The following is a 20,605-nucleotide window of genomic DNA, read 5'->3' as shown; positions in this document are numbered from 1 at the left end:
TCTCATGACCTAATAATGTACATGTAATAATTTAAATAAATAAATAAATTGAAAAAAAAATCTGTTATAATAAAATGTCATTTTCAAAGATTCAAAATATTTAAAATATTTATCAATTTAATTTTTTTTATTAAACTTTGTACAGATATGATGTGGATTAGTCTTCAAGTTTGTAAATATCCCGTTCCTCTAAATATTTAGTTCCTCTTTTATCGGAAATTGCTCATTAATCTCGTTTGTTCCTACTGTACTGCCAACTTCCTATCGGGAGATTTTTAGCACTGGAATATGTAACCGATTTATGGCTAAACTTCTCTTAAGTATTTGACTCTGAATTTCAAGAGCTAAACTGTTGTCGACTAAAATAAAAGCATTTGACAAGCTAAAGTTATATATATACAGGCCCACATCCTTCCTATGTCGGCAATGTATGCAGTGTCGGCACACGTTGGTTTTCTCTGTCCCTTTAAGGGGGCGTCCAGCAGGAGGGACCGTAATCCATTCCGTTATTTGTGTTACGAGTCATTTTTAAGTCACATTAAAGTTGACAGAACCAACAGCCATGTGGATAGCTGTAGCAGAAAGAGTCGAGCTATACTGATCTCTACCTCACAACACGTAGTTTAATCGATATTAAGAGAGCTCGCCGAAGTAGTTTGTCGGAATCGCCTTTAAAGGGGCTGTCGTGTGGGACTGCGCTCTGGTACCGCCATCCCTTTAAGAGGTTTACCATCAAACCCAGTGCTGATCCAGGCTCTCTGGCTGGAGTTCCTCTCAGCAGTGCGCTTTTGTTTTTGTTCATCCGCGTAATTCTCGCAGTTTCTCTTCTGTGTCTATTCCTCTGTTAGTTTATTAACTGCGTCTTCGGGGAGGCTAAAAACGCACATTATGTCTGAGACAGGGAAAGGGGTCAACGCCGGTAAACTGGCTAGTAATGTACAGAAGAGGATAACTCGAGCACAAGAGAAGGTACGAATATGAAAACCTATTATTTCCACACTTTCATGTTGTTGCCACAGTTCTGATTCAGTTCGTAGGGCTTCAGTATTTGTGGTTAGACAGAAGAGGTTGTAATGGTAGTCTGTTTCTACTTCAGTCGGTTCCTTGGCCAACTTAAATGTCAACGCAACAGGAACGCTGCTGTTTTCACGGTCGCTCCGAGGAGGAGTGAAGCCAAACCGCAGTATCAGTGACTGTGTTTGCTGTTTTTACGCTCATAAACATAGAAAACATGTTATAATTAATCCCATCTACTGTTTTAGTTTGTTTTCTATTATTTTAATGTGATATACAAGTGCTTGGATAGCTTCCCTTTAGTTAGTTTTCGAACTAAACCGATCATGAACAGCGAAGACGGGTCACAGCTGTTATTTAGGTCTGGATGGGTCGGGTTGGGGCGTCTGGATTTGAGGCAGTACCGTTCGTCCGTCAGTTAGGACAACTAAGTAGTCTTGACACTGAAGTTTTAAGCCTCCTGTCCTGAACCAATAAACGTATTTAGCACTACATCCGTTCTAAAACAACAAAGCCGATTTAATGAAAGTGCCTCACGCCACCCGCCTAATGTTCATCCTAAACACACTTACCTGGCGCACATGCCCTGATTGTGCGTCTGTTCGCCGGAGCTATGGACATACCTGGCGGACGCTAATTTCGTTTCACTTTCTTTAATGTATATATGAATGATAGAAACCTTATGTACTTTTTCAGCGTTTGTTGTTGCTTAGATATCATAACTGCGGATGACCTTTCGTGCCACGTATTAATGATGAATGACTTGGCATTGTTAGATCTCCAACTTACAGCTACGTGTAGGTTTTAGGGAACAATCCCAATTGATTGTTTTTGTTGCTTATGTAGAGCGGAGAGGATTTAACTTATTTGTGACCGCATGTTATGAAGAATCGGGTGCAAGAAGGAGGGGGTATAATTGCAGGTTACAAAGAAAAAGGCAATAATGTCATTCTGCTGGCTGGATCCTAGCCTGCACCCTGCTACATAATGTGTGTGCGTGCGTATCTGTGTCTACATCTAATTAAGGGACAAAGAGTTCATTAACGTCTCTGTCTGCCTGCAGTCTAATCATCTTCAATATGCTGTTCATTAGCAGATCACTTTTCTCTTTCTCTTGTATTCTTGTGACGTCTGTGTCAAAATCTACAAAAGAAAACATAAGACTTGAAAATAAGAGCCATCGAAGACCAATGTGCTGCCGATATGCATATCTCAGTACTGACAAGTTGACATGCTGTATATAATATTCAAAAGAGTCATTCATTCATTTTAATCCTTAACATGTAGGATGATAATGGCTGTAAATGTACTTGCCCATTTTCTAATACATTGACCGACTATCCCAGTATAAGTATTGTTTATTCATTGTACATTGTCTGTTCGGTATTAGTTTATAATTGTGGCACAACCTAGAAACACATCAGAAATGTGAACGTGTGTATTCTCCCTCTCTATGATATGACACACCTGTGTGATTTCTCCGAGGGGAGGTCGTATGAGATGAGCCGAGACATTAATCAAACCCGCATCTTCTCACATCTCTTGCAGTCTTTTCTTACCCACCGCCAATCTGCCCCGTACCTCTTACGTCACAACCCGGCACATGTATGCTCCCACTGTCAGCATCACTTCTCGCTCAGTCATTTCCCTCCCAGGCCAGGGTGCTGTTGTTAAGTTGGGAAGTTTCTAAAATCGTTGGTATGACCAGTTGCTATAGAGACATGTGTGATCTCAGGTCACTGTGATATGTGTGATATGTCACTGTGACATCAGAGCAGGGAGAAATGGGAGTGGAAAGCCACCAGGCATCAGATTCACACAGGCATCTGCTCCCAAATTAGACACTCATGAGGGCGCCCATAGTCATGACCCTGCCCCATGAAGGAAATGCACATCTAGCCTTCTCTGTTCTGCCTACTGCTAACAGTGAACACACCATATGTCAATCAAATTATCCCAGACCAGCCCTTCTTATAGGCGCACACCTGTCCTGTCCCAGAATGCCTTTGGTCAGGACATGAAGAGAAGCTAAGCTATGAATAGCAGACAGGCTGTATCCTGCGAGTTAATCTCTTAGAACTATACCCCTCAATATAGTTACCCCCTTGAGTGACACACAGATGGCTTGGTAAATGTGATGAGGGTTTTTAGATCTGCGAAGAGTTAACTGAGTCTCGTGTGTATTTTTGGACCTGTCACTGGACACCGGTTCCCTTTAGCCAGACGCCAGTGGCTCCTATAAAGCACAAAACGTATCTGAACACACACATAGAGAATGACTATTATTACATAGACATACATATTGTTAAACCTGAATGACTCCTGGTAGATATCACCTAACCTAAACCTCATTGGTTTGATGTGGAAAACTACAGGAAAACCAGGCATAAAATAAATAAATACACAAACAATAAAAAAGTTCTGTATGCATATTAGCATTAGCACATTATTTTACATCTTTTTAAAGTAACTAATATTTCATCTACAATATGCATAAATGTCTTTTTGTTTGCCTTTCCATCTCATGCTTTTTTACATATACACACAGGACTCAGACAGCTGCAGCAGGGCAGTCAGTGTGTTGAGAGCAGCGTGAATGAGAGACAGCTGACTCAGACTGCACAGAGGGGCCTTTCCAGTCTTCCTGGATTTAAGAGCTGCCTAGCAGATCAAGATTATTGATACAGTCCATCCCAACATTACAGCTTAATGCAAACACCAAGTTATGTTAAACGAAGGCTTATCATAGGACCATTTCTTTTCTTATGTGTATATTCCAGATGCACATTTTGGAAATATTAACTGTTTTCACACTGTTTGGGACCATTGTATAGGGCCTCAGATGTCAGAGGTATGAATATTGTGCCCAATAAGATATAAAGCTCATGTTGGGGATTTGATGGAAGAGCATTGCACCCACACAAGGAGTAGTTCTTAGAGTTGATAATATGACTGGATATCTGTAATATAGGACTGGATAGATTACACAATAATATATTATCTAAGCTGTGTCCAAAACTGTATCTGAATCACTACATAGAGAACTATATTAAGAAATAAAATTTGTCAATGTAGTGAATGTTTTCAGAAACTAAGCATGTTAGTACCTCATTGTGACAGGAGATTGCTTCACATAATCTGATCATCATACTATAGTCCGCCGTAACAAATATGACAACATGTTTTTTTTATTTCATACAAAGTTATGACATACACACACACACACACACTTTTTTATATTTATTTGTATATATGTATATGTGTGTGTGTGTGTGTGTGTGTGTGTGTGTAAATGCATATATTAATATATTTATGCCACAGTTGTTAGGAGTCACTGAGGTTAAGCGTGTTGAGTGGCACTGTTAAGCAGATGTGGTTACCGTTGATCATAGTTTTAGTTTGATGGTACTTCTCTGCAATCTGCAAGTGGCAGACGTCAGCAGTGCCTCAAATAATATTAACACATTTTGGTTATCTGCCTTAAAACTTTTTTGTTTTGTAGCCTACATTTGTATCTAGCGTACTCCTGTGGATTACTTTATAATTGGTGTGTTTCTGTATACTTTTATTACTTTTTTACAGTAGGGTACATTTGATTGTCCATCTGTTCTCCATTGCTGTTATCCATTAAACAAGCATTCATCTTTGTCTGGTTGTTTATCATCACTACATTAAGTTAATTTAACAAGCTAACTGTCATTAACTATGTATTCTCCAGATATTTTCATATGTTAATTTAACAAGCTAACTATCATTAACTATGTATTCTCCAGATATTTCATTCAGGCTCAAGGCTTGACAATGAAGAAAATGTAGCTAGTAACTTATTGTGATGTGAATGCATATTACGTATATAATTGTTTACATAATCACAGATGGCACTGGAAATTACTGGACAATAATAGTTTCTCAAGCAACAAAGGACAAACCAAAAAACTTTGCTAAAGTTATTGGCTTATATTTGAAAATGTGCCAAATGCAGCGAAAAACACCACAAACCACCAGCATAACTAACAATAAATAAAGCCAACTCTGTATAATTCCTGAATCCCTTCAGGTTGCTGTAAACTCTGATAAGTCAACACAAGCTCTGCCCTTTTAGCTTGCTGGCTTTTCCACGTTTGTTTGACCGCAGGTAAAGCCACAGAAAATGATTGGGTTTTCCATTCCAGTGTCCAGTATCTTTCTCCTAACTATTCACTAACTTTAATTGCTGTACAGATCAGCACTGTTGAGCCATACCTGTTACTTATGTTACTCTGGTAACCTGTCAGACCATCTTTCTACATTAATACATGAAGGCGACTGTTGTTTTCTGAAAAAATTGTGCCAAGCAGACCAAGTAAAGCCAGTACACAGCTAGTTAGCTACCTAGCATTAGGGACACTTGTTATTCAATTACTGGGCATAACAAGATGGCGGTGCTGTAACTTCAAGATTATTACGTCATTGCCAGTCAGTTCTACATTATAGATCAGTGGTTCCGAGTCACAGTCCCTTTTTGCAGGTCTTGCAATCGCTTTATTAGTCAAATATTTCTTTGCACCAAATCCTTTTTTAACGCAGGTTTAATTAATCAACAAAACCATGCAATTAATAAATAAACAGTACAAATAGAAATTAAACATCTCCTTAGTAGGATGTTCCATTCATGTGTTGTGTACTGGGGTGTGAGGTATGATTAGTAGAGCTCAAGTACACATCCTTAGATCCACGAGTTCCTGGAAGATCTTGTAGTGCAGCACACCCCCCAGATACAGATGCTCCATGTAGAAAGTTGGCAACAGGCTAATCAGTGTTGTTGTATTTTAAACAGTGGGGTTGAAGAAAGATAGGTTTTAACAACACAATTTGTTGTGACAATTAGTGAACCTTGCATCAGGCTGTAGCGTGCCCCAGCTTGGGTCAGCCTAATCTTCTCTTCTGCATTTCTGTATACAGTGGTTAGGATATATAGAGATACAGAGTCATAATTCTCTGAAATTGAGCTACAATACACAGACTGTTTGAAAGGGGCATCTAAGTCATTCCTAAAGGCCAGTACCTAAGGGAGTTCTGTCTAGAACCAGGTGTGGATGTGGTTATTTTGGAGCTTGCCGTTTGTTCCTTTGGGGGATATTCTTCACAGAACACACCGAGTACAACCCTTGCCTTTGAATATGGTGTCATAATATGTGCCTGACAGGTTGTGCCACTGTTGCTTCTTCTACTGTTTCTGAGCAGCTTTAATGTCTGTCTAGTAGGAGTAGGTGTCTATCTAAAGGGTTGCGTTTTGTATTCAGCTGACTACACACAAAAAGAAACAGACTCAGAGGGAAGTGAGTCAAATGCCTTTCCTGGACTCTGAAGAACTGTTTTATGCATGATTGTCTGGCTGTGTCACAGAGGAAGTGTCTCTCCTTCTGGTTCATAGCTTACTCATGTGGTTTGGATTAAAAGAACAGATTGCTCTTAAGACTGGCTAAGGCTAATCTCTTCATCCTTATTCTTACCACTTTTGGCATTTTCCTCGTCTTGCCCTTTGTCCATTTCAAAATGTTCTGACTTTTGCTATCTTTCTGTCAGCGCTGAGGTTTGCAAGATATTTTGCATAACCCAGTTTGATGAGTCAGGGATTTTGTGGAAATGTACAAATGTTGAAATGAAACCCTGACAATAATGACATTTAGGAGCACTCGTCAGAGGCACAACATTACAGACACATTATATACTTTACAAATAATTGTTTCATTATGGTACTCAATTGAGCAATCATTTTGCCACATGTAAAATGTGTCTATAGTTAAATCTATGACCAGTTTAACCAGTAAATTTGTTTAATTTTTAAAAAGGCATTAATTACCTTAAACATCTGTTTCTGTCCATTCCTCTCTAAATTCATGTGTGCAAAGGCAATGGATGTGATATGAGATACATATTACATAATAGCAAGTGTTACTGTATATATGAAATATGGAAACGTGGACATGAATGGAATAAGAAATTGTCTTATGTGATTACTAAAGTCCAAGGGAATTATACAGCAGCAAACAGCACAAACTGCTTTAATCATATCTGCTTTAACTATCAGTTTTCATGGTTATCAGCTAGAGAGTATAAATGTTTCCTACATTTTAGGAAGGTGCAGGAATATAGCACAACAATATAAAAAGTAAATGCATTGTTGAATGACCTCATTAAGATAAAGTAAAACAGGGCAGTTTTTAGATTGATCCTCAACTCAGTTTGAAATCTTGTGTGTGGGTCTGTGTATATGCTTGGTCTGATTTCTAGATGATGCAGAAGTTGGGAAAGGCTGATGAGACCAAAGACACAGTATTTGAGGAAGGTGTGGCTAACTTCAACAAGCAGATGGTGAGACTCACTCCCCTCCTTCACATCAGAGTTCGAAACCCAACACTTCTGCTTGGACGAATCTTTGTGCAGGGATTAAACCATGAATCCTTGTACAGGGATTCTTTAATGTTGAATGATAAGCTCAGTATTTTTGATCTGTAGTTAGTTTACTTCACTTTTCACATTGTAAAAGCATGTCAGTCATCCAGCACAGTTATTTCATTGACTAAACCTTCAGTAATTTCTTTCCATTGAGGTTTACAAAAAGGGGCTTTGGGGTAGCAGTGTCAGGCAGTCTGAAATGTCTGTGTACTGCCAAGGGGCACATTTATCCTGCATCCTGCTTTTACAGTATACAGTGGGTATGGAAAGTATTCATACCTTTAAAATTTTCACTCTTTGTTTCATTGCAGCCATTTTGCATTTTATTTCTCATTAATGTACACTCAGCACCCCATCTTGACAGAAAAAAACTATACCGTAAAAAGCTTTGCAAATGTATTAAAAAAGAAAACCTGAAATATTATATGGTCATAAGTATTCAGACCCATTCAGACCCCTCTTATATTTAACTCACATGCTGTCCATTTCTTCTGATCCTCCTTGAGATGGTCATGCTCCTTCATTGGAGTCCAGCTGTGTTTAATTAAACTGATTTGACTTGATTGGGAAAGGCACACACCTATCTATATAAGACCTCACAGCTCACACACCTGTCTATATAAGACCTCACACCTCACACACCTGTCTATATAAGACCTCACAGCTCACAGTGCATGGCAGAGCAAATGAGAATCGTGAGGTCGAAGGAACTGCCCGAGGAGCTCAAAGACAGAATTGTGGCAGCACAGATCTGGACAAGGTTACAAAAGAATTTCTGCAGCACTTCCACAGCAAGGTTCCTTCTGCAGTAAGGTTCCTTCTACAGTAAGGTTCCTTCTACAGCAAGGTTCCTTCTACAGCAAGGTTCCTTCTACAGCAAGGTTCCTTCTGCAGTAAGGTTCATTCTACAGCAAGGTTCCTAAGAGCAAAGTGACCTCCGTAATCCTTAAATGAAAGACGTTTGGGATGACCAGAACTCTACCTAGACCTGGCCTTCCTGCCAAACAGCAATCGTGGCAGAAGAGCCTTGGTGAGAGAGGTAAAGAAGAACCTGTCTGAGCTCCATAGATGCAGTAGGGAGATGGAAGTTCCACAAAGTCAACTATCACTGCAACCCTCCACAAGTCAGGGCTTTATGGCAGAGTGGCCAGATGGAAGCCTCTCCTCAGTGCAAGACGTATGAAAGCCCACATTTTTTACATTAATTCTAGTGGTATGTGTAGAGAAAACCAGGCACTGCGCATCACCTGCCCAGTACAATCCCAACAGTGAAACATGGTGGAGGCAGCATCATGTTATGGAGGTGTTTTTCAGGTGCAGGGACATGACCAAGATATCCTGGAAGAAAACCTCTTTCAGAGTGCTCTGGACCTCAGACTGGGCCCGAAGGTTCACCTTCCAACATTTAACGCACAGCTAAAATAACAAAGGAGTGGCTTCGGAACAACTCTGTGACCATTCTTGACTGGCCCAGCCAGAGCAGCTGGCTAAACCCAATTCAGCATCTCTGGAGAGACCTGAAAATGGATGTCCACCAATGTTCAACCATTCAACCTGACGGACCTGGAGAGGATCTGCAAGGAAGAATGGCAGAGGATGCCCAAATCCAGGTGTGAAAAACCTGTTGCATCATTCCCAAGAAGACTCGTGACTGTACTAGATCAAAATGGTGCTTCTACTCAACACTGAGCAAAGGGTCTGAATACTTATGACCATGTGATATTTCAATTTTTCTTTTTTAATAAACTTTTACATTTTTGTTTTTTTCTGTCAAGATGGGGTGCTGGGTGTACATTAATGAGAAATAAAATTTACTTTTTTGAATGTAGCAAATGGTTGCAGTGAAACAGTGAAAATTTTAAAGGGGTCTGAATACTTTTAATACCCACTGTATGGTCATAATTACTGGCTTCTGAATGTAACATTTGTATAAGGTTTTAAGGCACCCATGTGCCTTTTATCTCAAATGTGAGCATACTACAGGGACTTTCTAAGGCAGATCATTTTTATTATTAACTCAATAAATAAATATTCCACAATATTTCTACATAAGACTCTGATGTGTGGAATGACATTATGAATAAGGAAAAATCAAGTGAACCTAGAAAATCATTTAAAATCAGTAACATGAAATAACGTGGAATGTGTAAATGATAGCTAGTGTTCTCTTCTGTGCACAGGCTGAAGGCACAAAATTACAAAGAGACCTGCGGGCATATCTGGCAGCAATCAAGAGTAAGTGAGATTATGATTAAGATTATGACCCTGACGGTGCACTTTAGCTGTAGCTGTGTGTGTGTGTGTACAGATGTTTGAGACACATAAAGGCGGATTGTATTGTTTGCTTTCCGATGCTTGGGTGTGCGTCCTCTGCCTGCAGTCTAGCTCTGTGTTTGTTTCTCCTCAGCAATGCATGAATGCTCCAAGCATCTGCAGGAATGTCTAGCAGAGATGTATGAGCCAGACTGGTTTGGGAAGGAGGAGGTAGACTCCATCGCAGAGGTGTGTAAACACGTCACTGTCAAGTTTCTTTTTGGAGGCATGAGGGGTTTCAAATTGGTATGGAGGCTATGCTAAAATGGCATGTTGCGTCATCAAAGCAGGTAAAATCTAGATGAAATGCTTTAATGGAGTTTTTTTTAGGGTTCTGCACTCAGATGTCATCCACATTCTATAGTTTCTGCTGTGTCACAACCATTTGCTTTACCTTGGCTACCTTTTCCCTAACATCTCTTCGTTGAACCCAGTGTTTTTCTCATTCTGTCATTCACTCTGCTTATTGACACTGTCTCTCTGTGTAAAGGAGATGATCGAAAAGATGATGGATAGTAATTTTGAGGTAAAGGTGATAGGCTGCTCTTCCAGCATATAGGTGCTTATAGATTGATGTAGTGCAGTTGCTGCGTTAGAGACAGCTTGGTACCATAGCATCCTGTATGGTATTTAGATATTTGTGATTTATGTAGCATACAGAAAGGGGGTATATACGTGCCCGTGTGCCTACAGTTGTAGCATTTTTGATCAACACTGCATTGTAGGACACAGATCTCCTATGGGGAGACCTCCATGAGAAGCTTGTGGACACTGCTCTCATCTCCATGGATACGTACATGGCTCAGTTTCCTGAAATTAAGGTTGGTATCAGCTGTAATTAGTGGAGTGTTGTTTATTTGGACAGAGGGGGCTTTTTTTTCTTTTTTTAGCTAAGCTCTGCTCGACTCTTCCCACTTAGGCCCGCATTGCTAAACGTGACAGGAAGCTGGTTGACTTTGACAGTGCCAGACATCACTTTGCCTCCATACAAAAGTCCAAGAAGAAGGATGAGGTCAAAACCGCCAAGGTACACCTTGCAGTGCGTTTCACTAAAGCAGCAACATGTCCACTGCCTTTGTGTGTTTTTCACACAATTCTTGAATAATCAGTGTAATAATTAGAATTGGTGTTCTTAATCTTTCGGGTGTGTGTGTGTGTGTGTGTGCATTTCTCTGCAGAATCTGCATGGGATTGCTCTCCTGTTTTGAATTTCCTGACAAAATCTGTGTGTACTAACAAGAATGCTCGTTTGGCTTGCCTTTGTCTCTTCTGTTTGTCTCTCTCTCTGTCCGTGTGTAGCCCTTGACTTTAATGGAGAAAGCTGCTCCAAGTTGGGCTCAGGGAATAATCTCAGCACATCAAATTGCACAAACTAACCTCACCCGATGTCAGGTGACTCACTGTCAGACTTTACACTACAGAGCCTTAATGCTCTAAATCCTGCCTGCTAATTCACAGCCCTGGCACTGTAAGCTATCCCATGAAAGAACTGCAGCACTGGTGTAACTGCTCTGAAGTGAAAATGTTCCACCTGAGGTGTATCTTTTGACGTCATTCTAATTCTGATATTGTGTTTGTTTGTGTGCGTGTATGTGTGCGTGTATGTGTGTGTGTGTGTGTGTGTGTGTGTGTGTGTGTGTGTAAGGCAGAGGAAGAGTTGGCTCGAGCTCAGAAGGTGTTTGAAGAGATCAACTCTGATCTCCAGGACGAGCTTCCATCATTGTGGGATAGGTACATCCCATATCCTCATATTTCTGCTACATCTCATCTCTTAATAATAAGACGTTTTCTTCAGACTGGTTCTAATATGATCCCTCTGTTTCTCTTGCTTCTGTTCTGTGCATCCTCACAGTCGTGTTGGTTTCTATGTGACCACCTTTCAAAGTATAGCGGGACTGGAAGAGAAGTTTCACAGAGAGATAGGCAAAGTAAGAGCTCAGTGAATTCATCTTCCATAGCAGTCGATCCTGCCCTACATCAGTTATATGGGTTTCCTTTGAAATCTCCTTTCTTTGCTTTCATTCTCATGTTTTTAATTAATTCCCAGCTCAACCAGAATCTGTGTAATACACTGACCAAAATGGAAGAACAGCAAGAGATCAAGTGAGTGGACATTGTCTTTTGTTTCGTCTGGTCTATAGAAGTCCATTACCTCTAGTATATCAAACGTCAGAGCTATGCGTTGTGAGCACCTATATTCCCTATAGACTAAAACAACCCTCCCCAAAACTTCCTACAGAAAAGCTGACAAGACTACTGGGAAGAGGTAATTTACTCTAGGGCTGTGTTGCTGTGTGTGTGTGTGTAAAGCACACCTGAAGGCATGCATTTGACGATTTATATTAATGTGGTGTTACATGAGAAATACAGGTTAGTTTGTCGTGAACTTTTAATATGTGCATGGCTTTGGTCTCTTCACCAGTGCTGCCCCCCAGTGGTGCATGAATGTTGTACTTCTGATTTTCTTTCCTTATTTTTCCTTCTTTTCTTTTCTGCAGTGGAGCAGCAGCCAACCACAATGCTACAGTAGAGTCAGACAGCACTAAATCTGCATCCAAGGTATTGTGTGTGTGTGTGTGTGTGTGTGTGTGTGTGGGGGGGGGGGGTGGGGGGTGCTCTTGACCAAGGCACTTAAGCCCAACTGCTCTCTGGGCTAGGGCTAGGGCTAGGGCTAGGGCTAGGGCAGCCCACCGCTCTGAGCACGTGTGCATCACAGCCCCTAGTGATCACTAGTGTGTGCACGTGCTCTCACTGCACAGATAGGTAAAATGCGGACGACAAATTTTGATTGGGCTGAAAATAGCAGATATGGCAACTTAAACTAATAGTTTTGTAACATGTTGAAAAGGCAGATGTGTGTTGAATTGTGAATGCTAAAATGCACTTGTACAGTGGGATGCGAAAGTTTGGGCACCCTTGTTAATTTTCCTGATTTACCTTTATAAATCATTGAATGTTTGGATAAAAAAATTCAGTTAAATATATCATATAGGGGACAAACAAAGTGATATTTGAGAGGTGAAATGAAGTTTATATGATTTACAGTAAGTGTGCAATAATTGTCTAAACAAAAATAGGCAGGTGCATAAGTTTGGGCACCCAAAAAAAAACCTTAACTTAATATTTAGTAGATCCTCCTTTCACAGAAATAACAGCCTCTAAACCAGGGGTACTCAAATAGAAATGATGACGGGCCACATTTTATTTTTTCAATGAATGAAGGGGTAATTTCCCGCCTGGGGGGGGGGGGGGGGGTGGCAGCGAACGTAAATTGTTAAGGGGGGGGGGGGGGGCATTTGGGCATCTGCTGTCTGTTTATTGTTTCCATAGAGGCAATCCCCAGCCCCAGCAGTGCGCGCGATTTCAAAATAGGAGCGGATAGCGCGATTGAAAAAATAAAATAAAAAAACTTTTCAAAACAGCTCGCGGGCCAGAAATAGATGCAGCCTGCTATTTGAGTATGGGGGCTCTAAATGCTTCCTATAGCTTTTAATCAGAGTCTGGATTGTGGCTGAAGGTATTTTAGACCATTCTTCTTTACAAAACATCTCTAGTTCATTCAGGTTTGATGGTTTCTGAGCATGGACAGCTCTCTTTAAGTGACACCACAGATTTTCAATAATATTCAGGTCTGGGGACTGAGATGGCCATTCCAGAATGTTGTTCCTCTGCATGAATGCCTTAGTAGATGTTGAGCAGTATTTAGGGTCGTTGTAGATGTTGAGCAGTGTTTAGGGTCATTGTAGATGTTGAGCAGTGTTTAGGGTCGTTGTAGATGTTGAGCAGTGTTTAGGGTCGTTGTTCTGTCGGAAGATCCAGCCCCTGCGCAGTTTGAGCGTTGTCATTGATTGCTGGACATTGGTCTCCAGAATCTGCTGATATTGATTGGAATCCATGCGTCCCTCAACTTTAGCAAGATTCCCAGTCCCTGTACTGACCACACAGCCCCACAGCATGATGGAACCACCACCAAATTTTACTGTAGGTAGCAGGTGTTTTTCTTGGAGTGATGTGTTCTTTTTCCTCCATGCATAATGGCCCTTGTTATGGCCAAATAACTCTATTTTAGTTTCATCAATCCACAGCATCTTATTCCAAAATGAAGCTGGTTCGTCCAAATGTGCTTTAGCATACCTCAAGCGGCTCTGTTTGTGATGTGGGTGGAGAAAAGGCTTCCTCTGCATCACTCTTCCATACAGCATCTCCTTGTGTAAAGTGCGCCGAATAGTTGAACGATGCACAGTGACTCCATCAGTAGCAAGATGATGATGTAGGTCTTTGGTGCTGGTCTGTGGGTTGACTGACTGTTCTCAACATCCTTCACTTCTGTTTATTCAAGATTTTGCTTGGTCTACCACTTCGAGCCTTGACTTGAACTGTACCTGTCTTCTTCCATTTTCTCACAATGTTTCTCACACTGGAGACTGAAAGCTGAAATCTCCAACATAGCTTTCTGTATCCTTCCCCTAAACCATGATGGTGAACAATCTTTGTTTTCAGGTCATTTGAAAGTTGTTTTGAATCTCCCTTGCTGCAACTCTTCAGAGAAGATGCAAAGAGGAGAAAAACATAAAATTGCCACCCTTAACTACCCTTTCTCATAATTGGAGTCACCTGTGTATGGAGGTCAAGGGTCACTGAACTTACCAAACCAAATTTGAGTTCCAATAATTAGTTCTAAATATTTTTTTTGTTTAGACAATTATTGCACACTTTCTGTAAATCATATAAACTTCATTTCACCTCTCAAATATCACTGTGTTTGTCCCCTATATGATATATTTAACTGATTTTTTAAATCCAAACATTCAATGATTTATAAAGGTAAATCAGGAAAATTACCAAGTGTGCCCAAACTTTCGCATCCCACTGTATAACTCTGAAATGCTCTTTGAATAACTTAACGATCTGCATGTGTGTCTTCTGTCTGGCACACTTGTGTGGCAGCTAAGTCCAGGGCTGCCTGTGCCCCGGCCCCTGGGGCCATCTCCAGCTAAAGAAGAGAAACAAGACATCATTAACCTCTTTGAGGATGAGCTGACTCCCAATATTAACTTTACCACCCCATCACAGGTCAGAGGTCAAATAACCTTCTTGTCGGTACTGAGCGCCCTCTTTATCCAGCCTTCACCTGTGCACCTGTAGCCTTACATTCCTCCTTCTCAGCTTGGAGCCGACCATGTGCCAGTCATAATAACCATTTTCTCGACCACCCATAAAAAATTGCTATTGTGCGTTAGGAAACCCTTGCCCTCCACCTTTCCATGAATGCTGCTGTTCTTCCGAGCCTTTACATCGTCTTCCTACTCTGGCATCGTTCCCTCACCAGCACACCCACCCAGCATGGCTCCCTGCGCCCATCCTGCCAGACTTGAGCTTTTTCTCCACCTGCTTTTGAATGAACTCCTGTGAGCTTGCAACCCAGTGCCTCCAGTGAATGTGTGTAATTTTGCCTGGGATCAGCTTCTTCCTATTAGCCTTTCCTTAAAAGCTGCTGTGTGTTATTCCCGTGTGTGTGTGTGTGTGTGTGTGTGTGTGTGTGTGTGTGTGTGTGTGTGCTGCAGTTTGACAGCCCCAAAGTGGGCAGTCTGCTGGACATGGACGTAGATGCTGTACACGTGGTCAACGCTTCCGTTGCCCCCCAGGTGGGTGCAGCAGTTTAAGACGGGTCGAGAGGACCAAGGCTGAAGATCAGAGAGTGGGAGAGGCTAGACCCTAACCAGTGTGCCTACGCAGATTCTCACTTTAGGCTGCGAGGCCCTGGAGTGGCAGGAAAACCAGGGGGAGATGTGTGAAGTTCTTTTTGATTTGATGTGGAAAGGTCCTATCAGAGTGTGCTCCTACATGAAAGAACCTGGGATTGACTGCTTTACTCTGGACAACAATAAGAACCCAAAGCTGTCTCCACAGTTATCATTGCTAGATACATCAAGCCTCTGGGTTTTGATGCAGATTCCCTTATCCACCACACCAGTCATCCTGGAAAAATACATGAGTTGAAGTTCATATTCATTCTCATTTGGGCTGATGGATTTGTTCAGCTCGAACGTTCCCCCTGGTTAATCTGCACTCTTTCTGCATGTATATAGCCCATTCACAGCATGCAAGGGAAGAGTTAACCACTAATCGCCACGGTAAGAAGGCCAGACCAGATCGAAGCGTTTAATATGCAAGAATATCACACATGGTGAAGATCAGACATCCATATTGAAATCACATGTTCCATCACGTTACAAACTTGAATGCTTTGATTGTCTGGTGTTGCCAGGGACTGAGAGAGAGGATAGCACATCGTTATTCTGAAAGAACCTCTGTTTAGGAACCTTACTCCTCCCACCTTGGCCTTATGATGTCGGTTGCCATGCTGGAATTAGCTATTTTTGCTAGGTTTTTATTGTTCGTTTATCTTGCTCCCTCATTCCTTAATGCCTTACGGAAGGTGGATTATTGGGACTCGTGGGAGGTAAGAACATTCTGGTTAAAGCGGATGCAGTTTTTAAGATTGGCAATCTATGAAAAGTTCCATTCATAACCATCATACAGCTTAACTGAACAAATGTCTGCCAAATTGACTAATTTTGTGTTCAGAACTCAAAATACTTAGTGATCAACACCACCTACATAAATATAAAAATCTATTTCTAAAGTTATCCTTAAAGGTGAATTCATAATGTCAAGTCATAATGACATCATGTTGATGACCCAATACAAAGCATATCACAATGTACACATTATGAATGAAAGATAAATCAGCTATAGTGTCTCCATGGGTGTGTGCAGAGGTCCTGGACTAGTTTGTTGAAATTTTACTCTGAAAGTGAAAGTGAAAATGGATTTATATTTGTAACTAATGGATGCAAAAACTGCAAAAAGCTGGAAGGGTACCCACAGGGGGAAGGATCAAAAACAGATCAGAATGATTTACATGAATATTTTTCTCTTTCACACACCCGTACCTTCATCTCCTCCCCCATTGTCCCTGGGTGTAATTTTATACCAAAGCTTCCAATTATTCTGAACCCCCCCCCCCCCCCCCTCCCCCATAACATGCCCCACCCTGACGGCCCCCATGCACGGGACCTGGTTGAAGGGACACCTGCCCACGTGCAGCTGTGCTCTTCATCTCTGAAGCCAACTAAGACCTCAGGCTGGGCCCATGAGGGCTCTGTCACTGTGTATCTGGATCAGGCACCTATCTGTAATGCCCAGTGCCCTGCAGTGGAGGCAGCAGTCAGCCAAGCAGGCTGGGGCAAGGAAGGGGGGTGAGTGGGGAGAGGGGGAACTAGAAAAGCTTATGAGGAAGTGAGAGTGTGGTGGATTTCCTTTTTGATGGGTTCCCTTTTGAGTCTTGGTCCTCCCGAGGTGTCTTCCTAATCCCTGCCATCTTAGGGAGTTTTTCCTTTCCACTGTCGCCTCTGGCTTGCTCATTTGGGATCTGGACCCATACAATTGTAAAGCTGCTTTGTGATAACGTGTTGTAAAAAATAAATTTGACTTTGACTTTGGGTAACCGCTGTGGATTAAGAATGTGTATGTAAGGTCTATGTTTATGTTTGACTAGTGTGATGTAGGTGAACATTTATGTGTGCATATGTATTCATTCCATGATATCTTTCAGGCTGACACAACTGCTACTACCAAACCAGTGAGTACATTTTAAATCTTATACAAATTTACACATGAAATTATCCCACAATAGAACATTGGATATAACCATCTCTTTAGCCATTCATGATCCAGGCACTTATCATGTTTTTATGCTCAGAATGCTGATGCTTCCGTGACCAATGGCTCCTCAGATGCTGAACTTCCATCAGGATTTCTCTATAAGGTTAACGTCACTCTGGCTACTCAGTAGGGTAGACAGTTAATGTCTTATTAGGTGACTCTGCATTGATGTATTTGTGTGTGTCTGGGTGTGTGTTTAATTGTGTGATGGCAGGTTAAAGCACTACATGATTATGGTGCCACAGACAGTGATGAGCTAGAGCTCAAAGCTGGAGAGGTCGTATTTGTGATGCCCTTCAACAACCCCGATGAGCAGGTCAGTAAGTGATCCACCCACAATGTGACGAGGCATGACGAGACATAACACATTGCTGTGGATCTAAAAGTTACTGATGAATATGTTGGTATGTGCATATAGCCACATAGAACTGTTCTCTCAAATGCAGTGTTTATCTTGTGTCTCTGCATATCCACGTGTAGGATGATGGCTGGTTACTTGGTGTGAAGGAGTCTCACTGGCTTCAGAAGAAGGACTTTACAGCTAAAGGGGTATTCCCTGAGAATTTTACCCAGAGATTGTGAGCAGGACATCCATCTGTATTTGTTCTCAACTCCATTTCATCACACATTTTTCCCCGTTATATAAACATATTTCTTGTTTGAAAAACAAGGGCTTGTTAATGAAACCTAACCTAGGTTTTCTTCTGAGTACACTAATCCTGTAGTTTATATCGTGTGGGTGGGGGTGGAGTGCATTGCAAAGGGAAACGTGTGAGCGGAGCTCCCCTTTATCTTTGGGGATGATCTCAGCACAGCACCATGATGTTCCAGAACGCTGAAAGTGAAGCTGAGTGGATGCATTTAAACCTTTGTACTGATGCATATTAAATGTGTGAGATGGGTGCATTTAAACCCTTGCATATTAATTGTGTGTGTGTTTTAAGAGTTTCAAAGAAATAGATAAATACAGTGCCAGTGAGATTAATTGTTGGATAAATGACACATACCATTGTTGAAATCAATCAGTAAAGTAATACATTTATATAATTTGGTTGGAAGCACACTTTTGATTAGTAGATTTCTGTGTACCTTATTATTGTGATCTGGATTTTTCATTACTTGCATGAGAAAAAAAAACCCAGTAACTATAATGGACTATGGCATTGTATCTTTTAAGGTTTTAATATGTTTGAGTCTGTATATTATTTTATTGTTAACCTAAGTTCAGAATATTATTTGAAATGAAAATCACCAAAGAAACCATCTGGGGAAAAAATGTACACTGTATGAAAAAGTATTGCTTGAAATGTTTGTTGCAGTGTAATTATTTTCAACTTTTTGTTATGACTGCATGATTATTTTATAGTGTTTTGTTGAACGGGGCAAAAATTGCCTCAAACTCTCTTAAAAATCTGGAATAGACTGGACACAGATGCCACCTGAGTGAGTTAGTCTAATATCAAAAGTGTCATGACGTTGCATTTCTTATCTCTCATCTTGGCAGTCAGCTGATGTTGGCCAATGATGGCACTCAGAATTCCAGTTGGCTTACATTCATTTTTCTGTGAAGCAAAAAAATGCAAAGCTATAACTGTATTATCTGCTGATGTACTGTGAAACCTTTGCTAGGGCTGATTAGCCTGCACTGTAGCCTATAATCTATACTGTATTTTCTGGCTTATCAGCCTCTGTCAGAATGAGAGTGAAAACTTTTAACTTTCTCTCTCTTACTACCCTCATGCATGTTTACAGAGCTGTAATTATACCTGATGATAAGTCTCAAAGCTTTATATTTTTATATCAGTTTTGATACTAGTTTTATCAGGCCATCGAAATGAACAGTCAGGCCCAAAAAGGGAGAATGTTACTTTAACCTGATATATACTATGTATTTTAATCTTTACGCTTATCATGTTTATTTTAAATGTATTTGACTCTCTGAATGTCAGGATGATGAAAGTATTTGAAACATATTTTTTAGGCTTCCACATCAATTACAGTGACTTCTTTGAAGCCCCAAAGATCCGTTACCTCCAAGTACAATTTCTTATAAAACCAAACATTGATCTCTAGGATGTTCTATGCAACAAGTGGCTGTATATGAAATTTGCAATCAAGACATTTTTATATTAAGAATGAATCCTTATACAAGAAAGACTTTTCCAGCACATGAGTAAGCACAATTTCTGGCCAGATGAAAAACTGAGGCAGCTTTGTTTGACCTGCCCAAACATGCTGGGATTCTGTAAACACATCCTCTGTCTCACAAACTGTGAGCGTTTCAATATTAAATGTTGATTTACCACCAGCTGTGACCTTATGCCTCTCATCCTTCATTAGAAATACTTTATTTCTAATTATACTTCTAATTTCTAAGAAATACTTTATTTCTAATTAATACATGGTTTGAAAAAAAACACTGATGCTTGATACTTTGATCAGTTGATATTTTTAGGATATACAGTCATGTCCTGTATAATCTGCATTATCTCCACTGACTGTTATAATCCAGTACACCTTTTATTACCAGTCTCTATATCAGCACATCAGTTATACGTATTTATAACAGCTTTTTATTAGACAGATATTTCCTCTGAATCTGGAGAATTCCCAGTGCCTATAATTTAACCTTTTAAAAAAATTTTATGTAAGGTTATGTCTGATCTCTCCACCAGAGGGCATAATTACTTAAAAACAACAGCAGGATCTCCAATTACAGATGTATGACAACCTGCACTCTCAACAGTCAAACTACACCAAAATCAAGACCCAGGTATCTGAGGCCAAGGAAAAAAGGACTAAATGACTCAAACCAGTGTTTGCCAAATTCACACCATTTTGCTGCCTACCCTGGAGTCCCAAATGTTCACTTGTTCTGCTAGAATTCATATTGTGGAACGCCTGGTCTAGCAGTAAATGTATTTTCCTTTGTTGGCTGAAGTGGTGGGAGTAAACTATATGAAAGTAGTCTCTGGTGAGGCAGGTTTATCATAGCTCATGTTGAGGAAGAGAACCCAGTTCACCGAGTCCCACGGAGAAGAGTAGAGCTGAGCTGTGAGTTGTTGGGTAGGTAGGGGTCACCATGGCAATGGTGGTTTCCAATGTCAATATG

At 40.7% G+C, this 20,605-nt stretch overlaps 1 protein-coding gene across 9 annotated transcripts; it reads left to right on the top strand.

The window, feature by feature from the left end:
• The first annotated feature begins 505 nt into the window (after positions 1–505).
• bin1b (bridging integrator 1b) lies at positions 506–19,801 on the top strand. Of its 9 annotated transcripts, XM_077015254.1 has the most exons (18): positions 506–969; positions 7,288–7,368; positions 9,633–9,687; positions 9,860–9,954; positions 10,491–10,586; positions 10,685–10,792; positions 11,065–11,157; positions 11,411–11,496; positions 11,618–11,693; positions 11,813–11,868; positions 12,005–12,031; positions 12,264–12,324; positions 14,713–14,838; positions 15,330–15,410; positions 17,384–17,410; positions 17,531–17,596; positions 17,708–17,809; positions 17,974–19,801. In XM_077015254.1, exons 1-18 carry the CDS (start codon positions 889–891, stop codon positions 18,073–18,075), a joined length of 1,419 nt encoding a protein of 472 aa, XP_076871369.1. In that variant the 5' UTR covers positions 506–888; the 3' UTR covers positions 18,076–19,801. The 9 variants fall into 9 exon arrangements, with proteins under 9 accessions (XP_076871369.1, XP_076871370.1, XP_076871371.1 ...); XM_077015255.1 differs by lacking the exon at positions 12,005–12,031 and having other exon boundaries at positions 507–969; XM_077015256.1 differs by lacking the exon at positions 15,330–15,410 and having other exon boundaries at positions 507–969.
• Positions 19,802–20,605: the final 804 nt, after the last annotated feature.

Source organism: Brachyhypopomus gauderio, chromosome 8, assembly GCF_052324685.1.
Source record: "Brachyhypopomus gauderio isolate BG-103 chromosome 8, BGAUD_0.2, whole genome shotgun sequence".
NCBI lineage: Eukaryota > Metazoa > Chordata > Actinopteri > Gymnotiformes > Hypopomidae > Brachyhypopomus > Brachyhypopomus gauderio.
The sequence above is the reverse complement of the archived record's forward strand: the minus strand, read 5'-3'. Positions and strand labels throughout refer to the sequence as shown.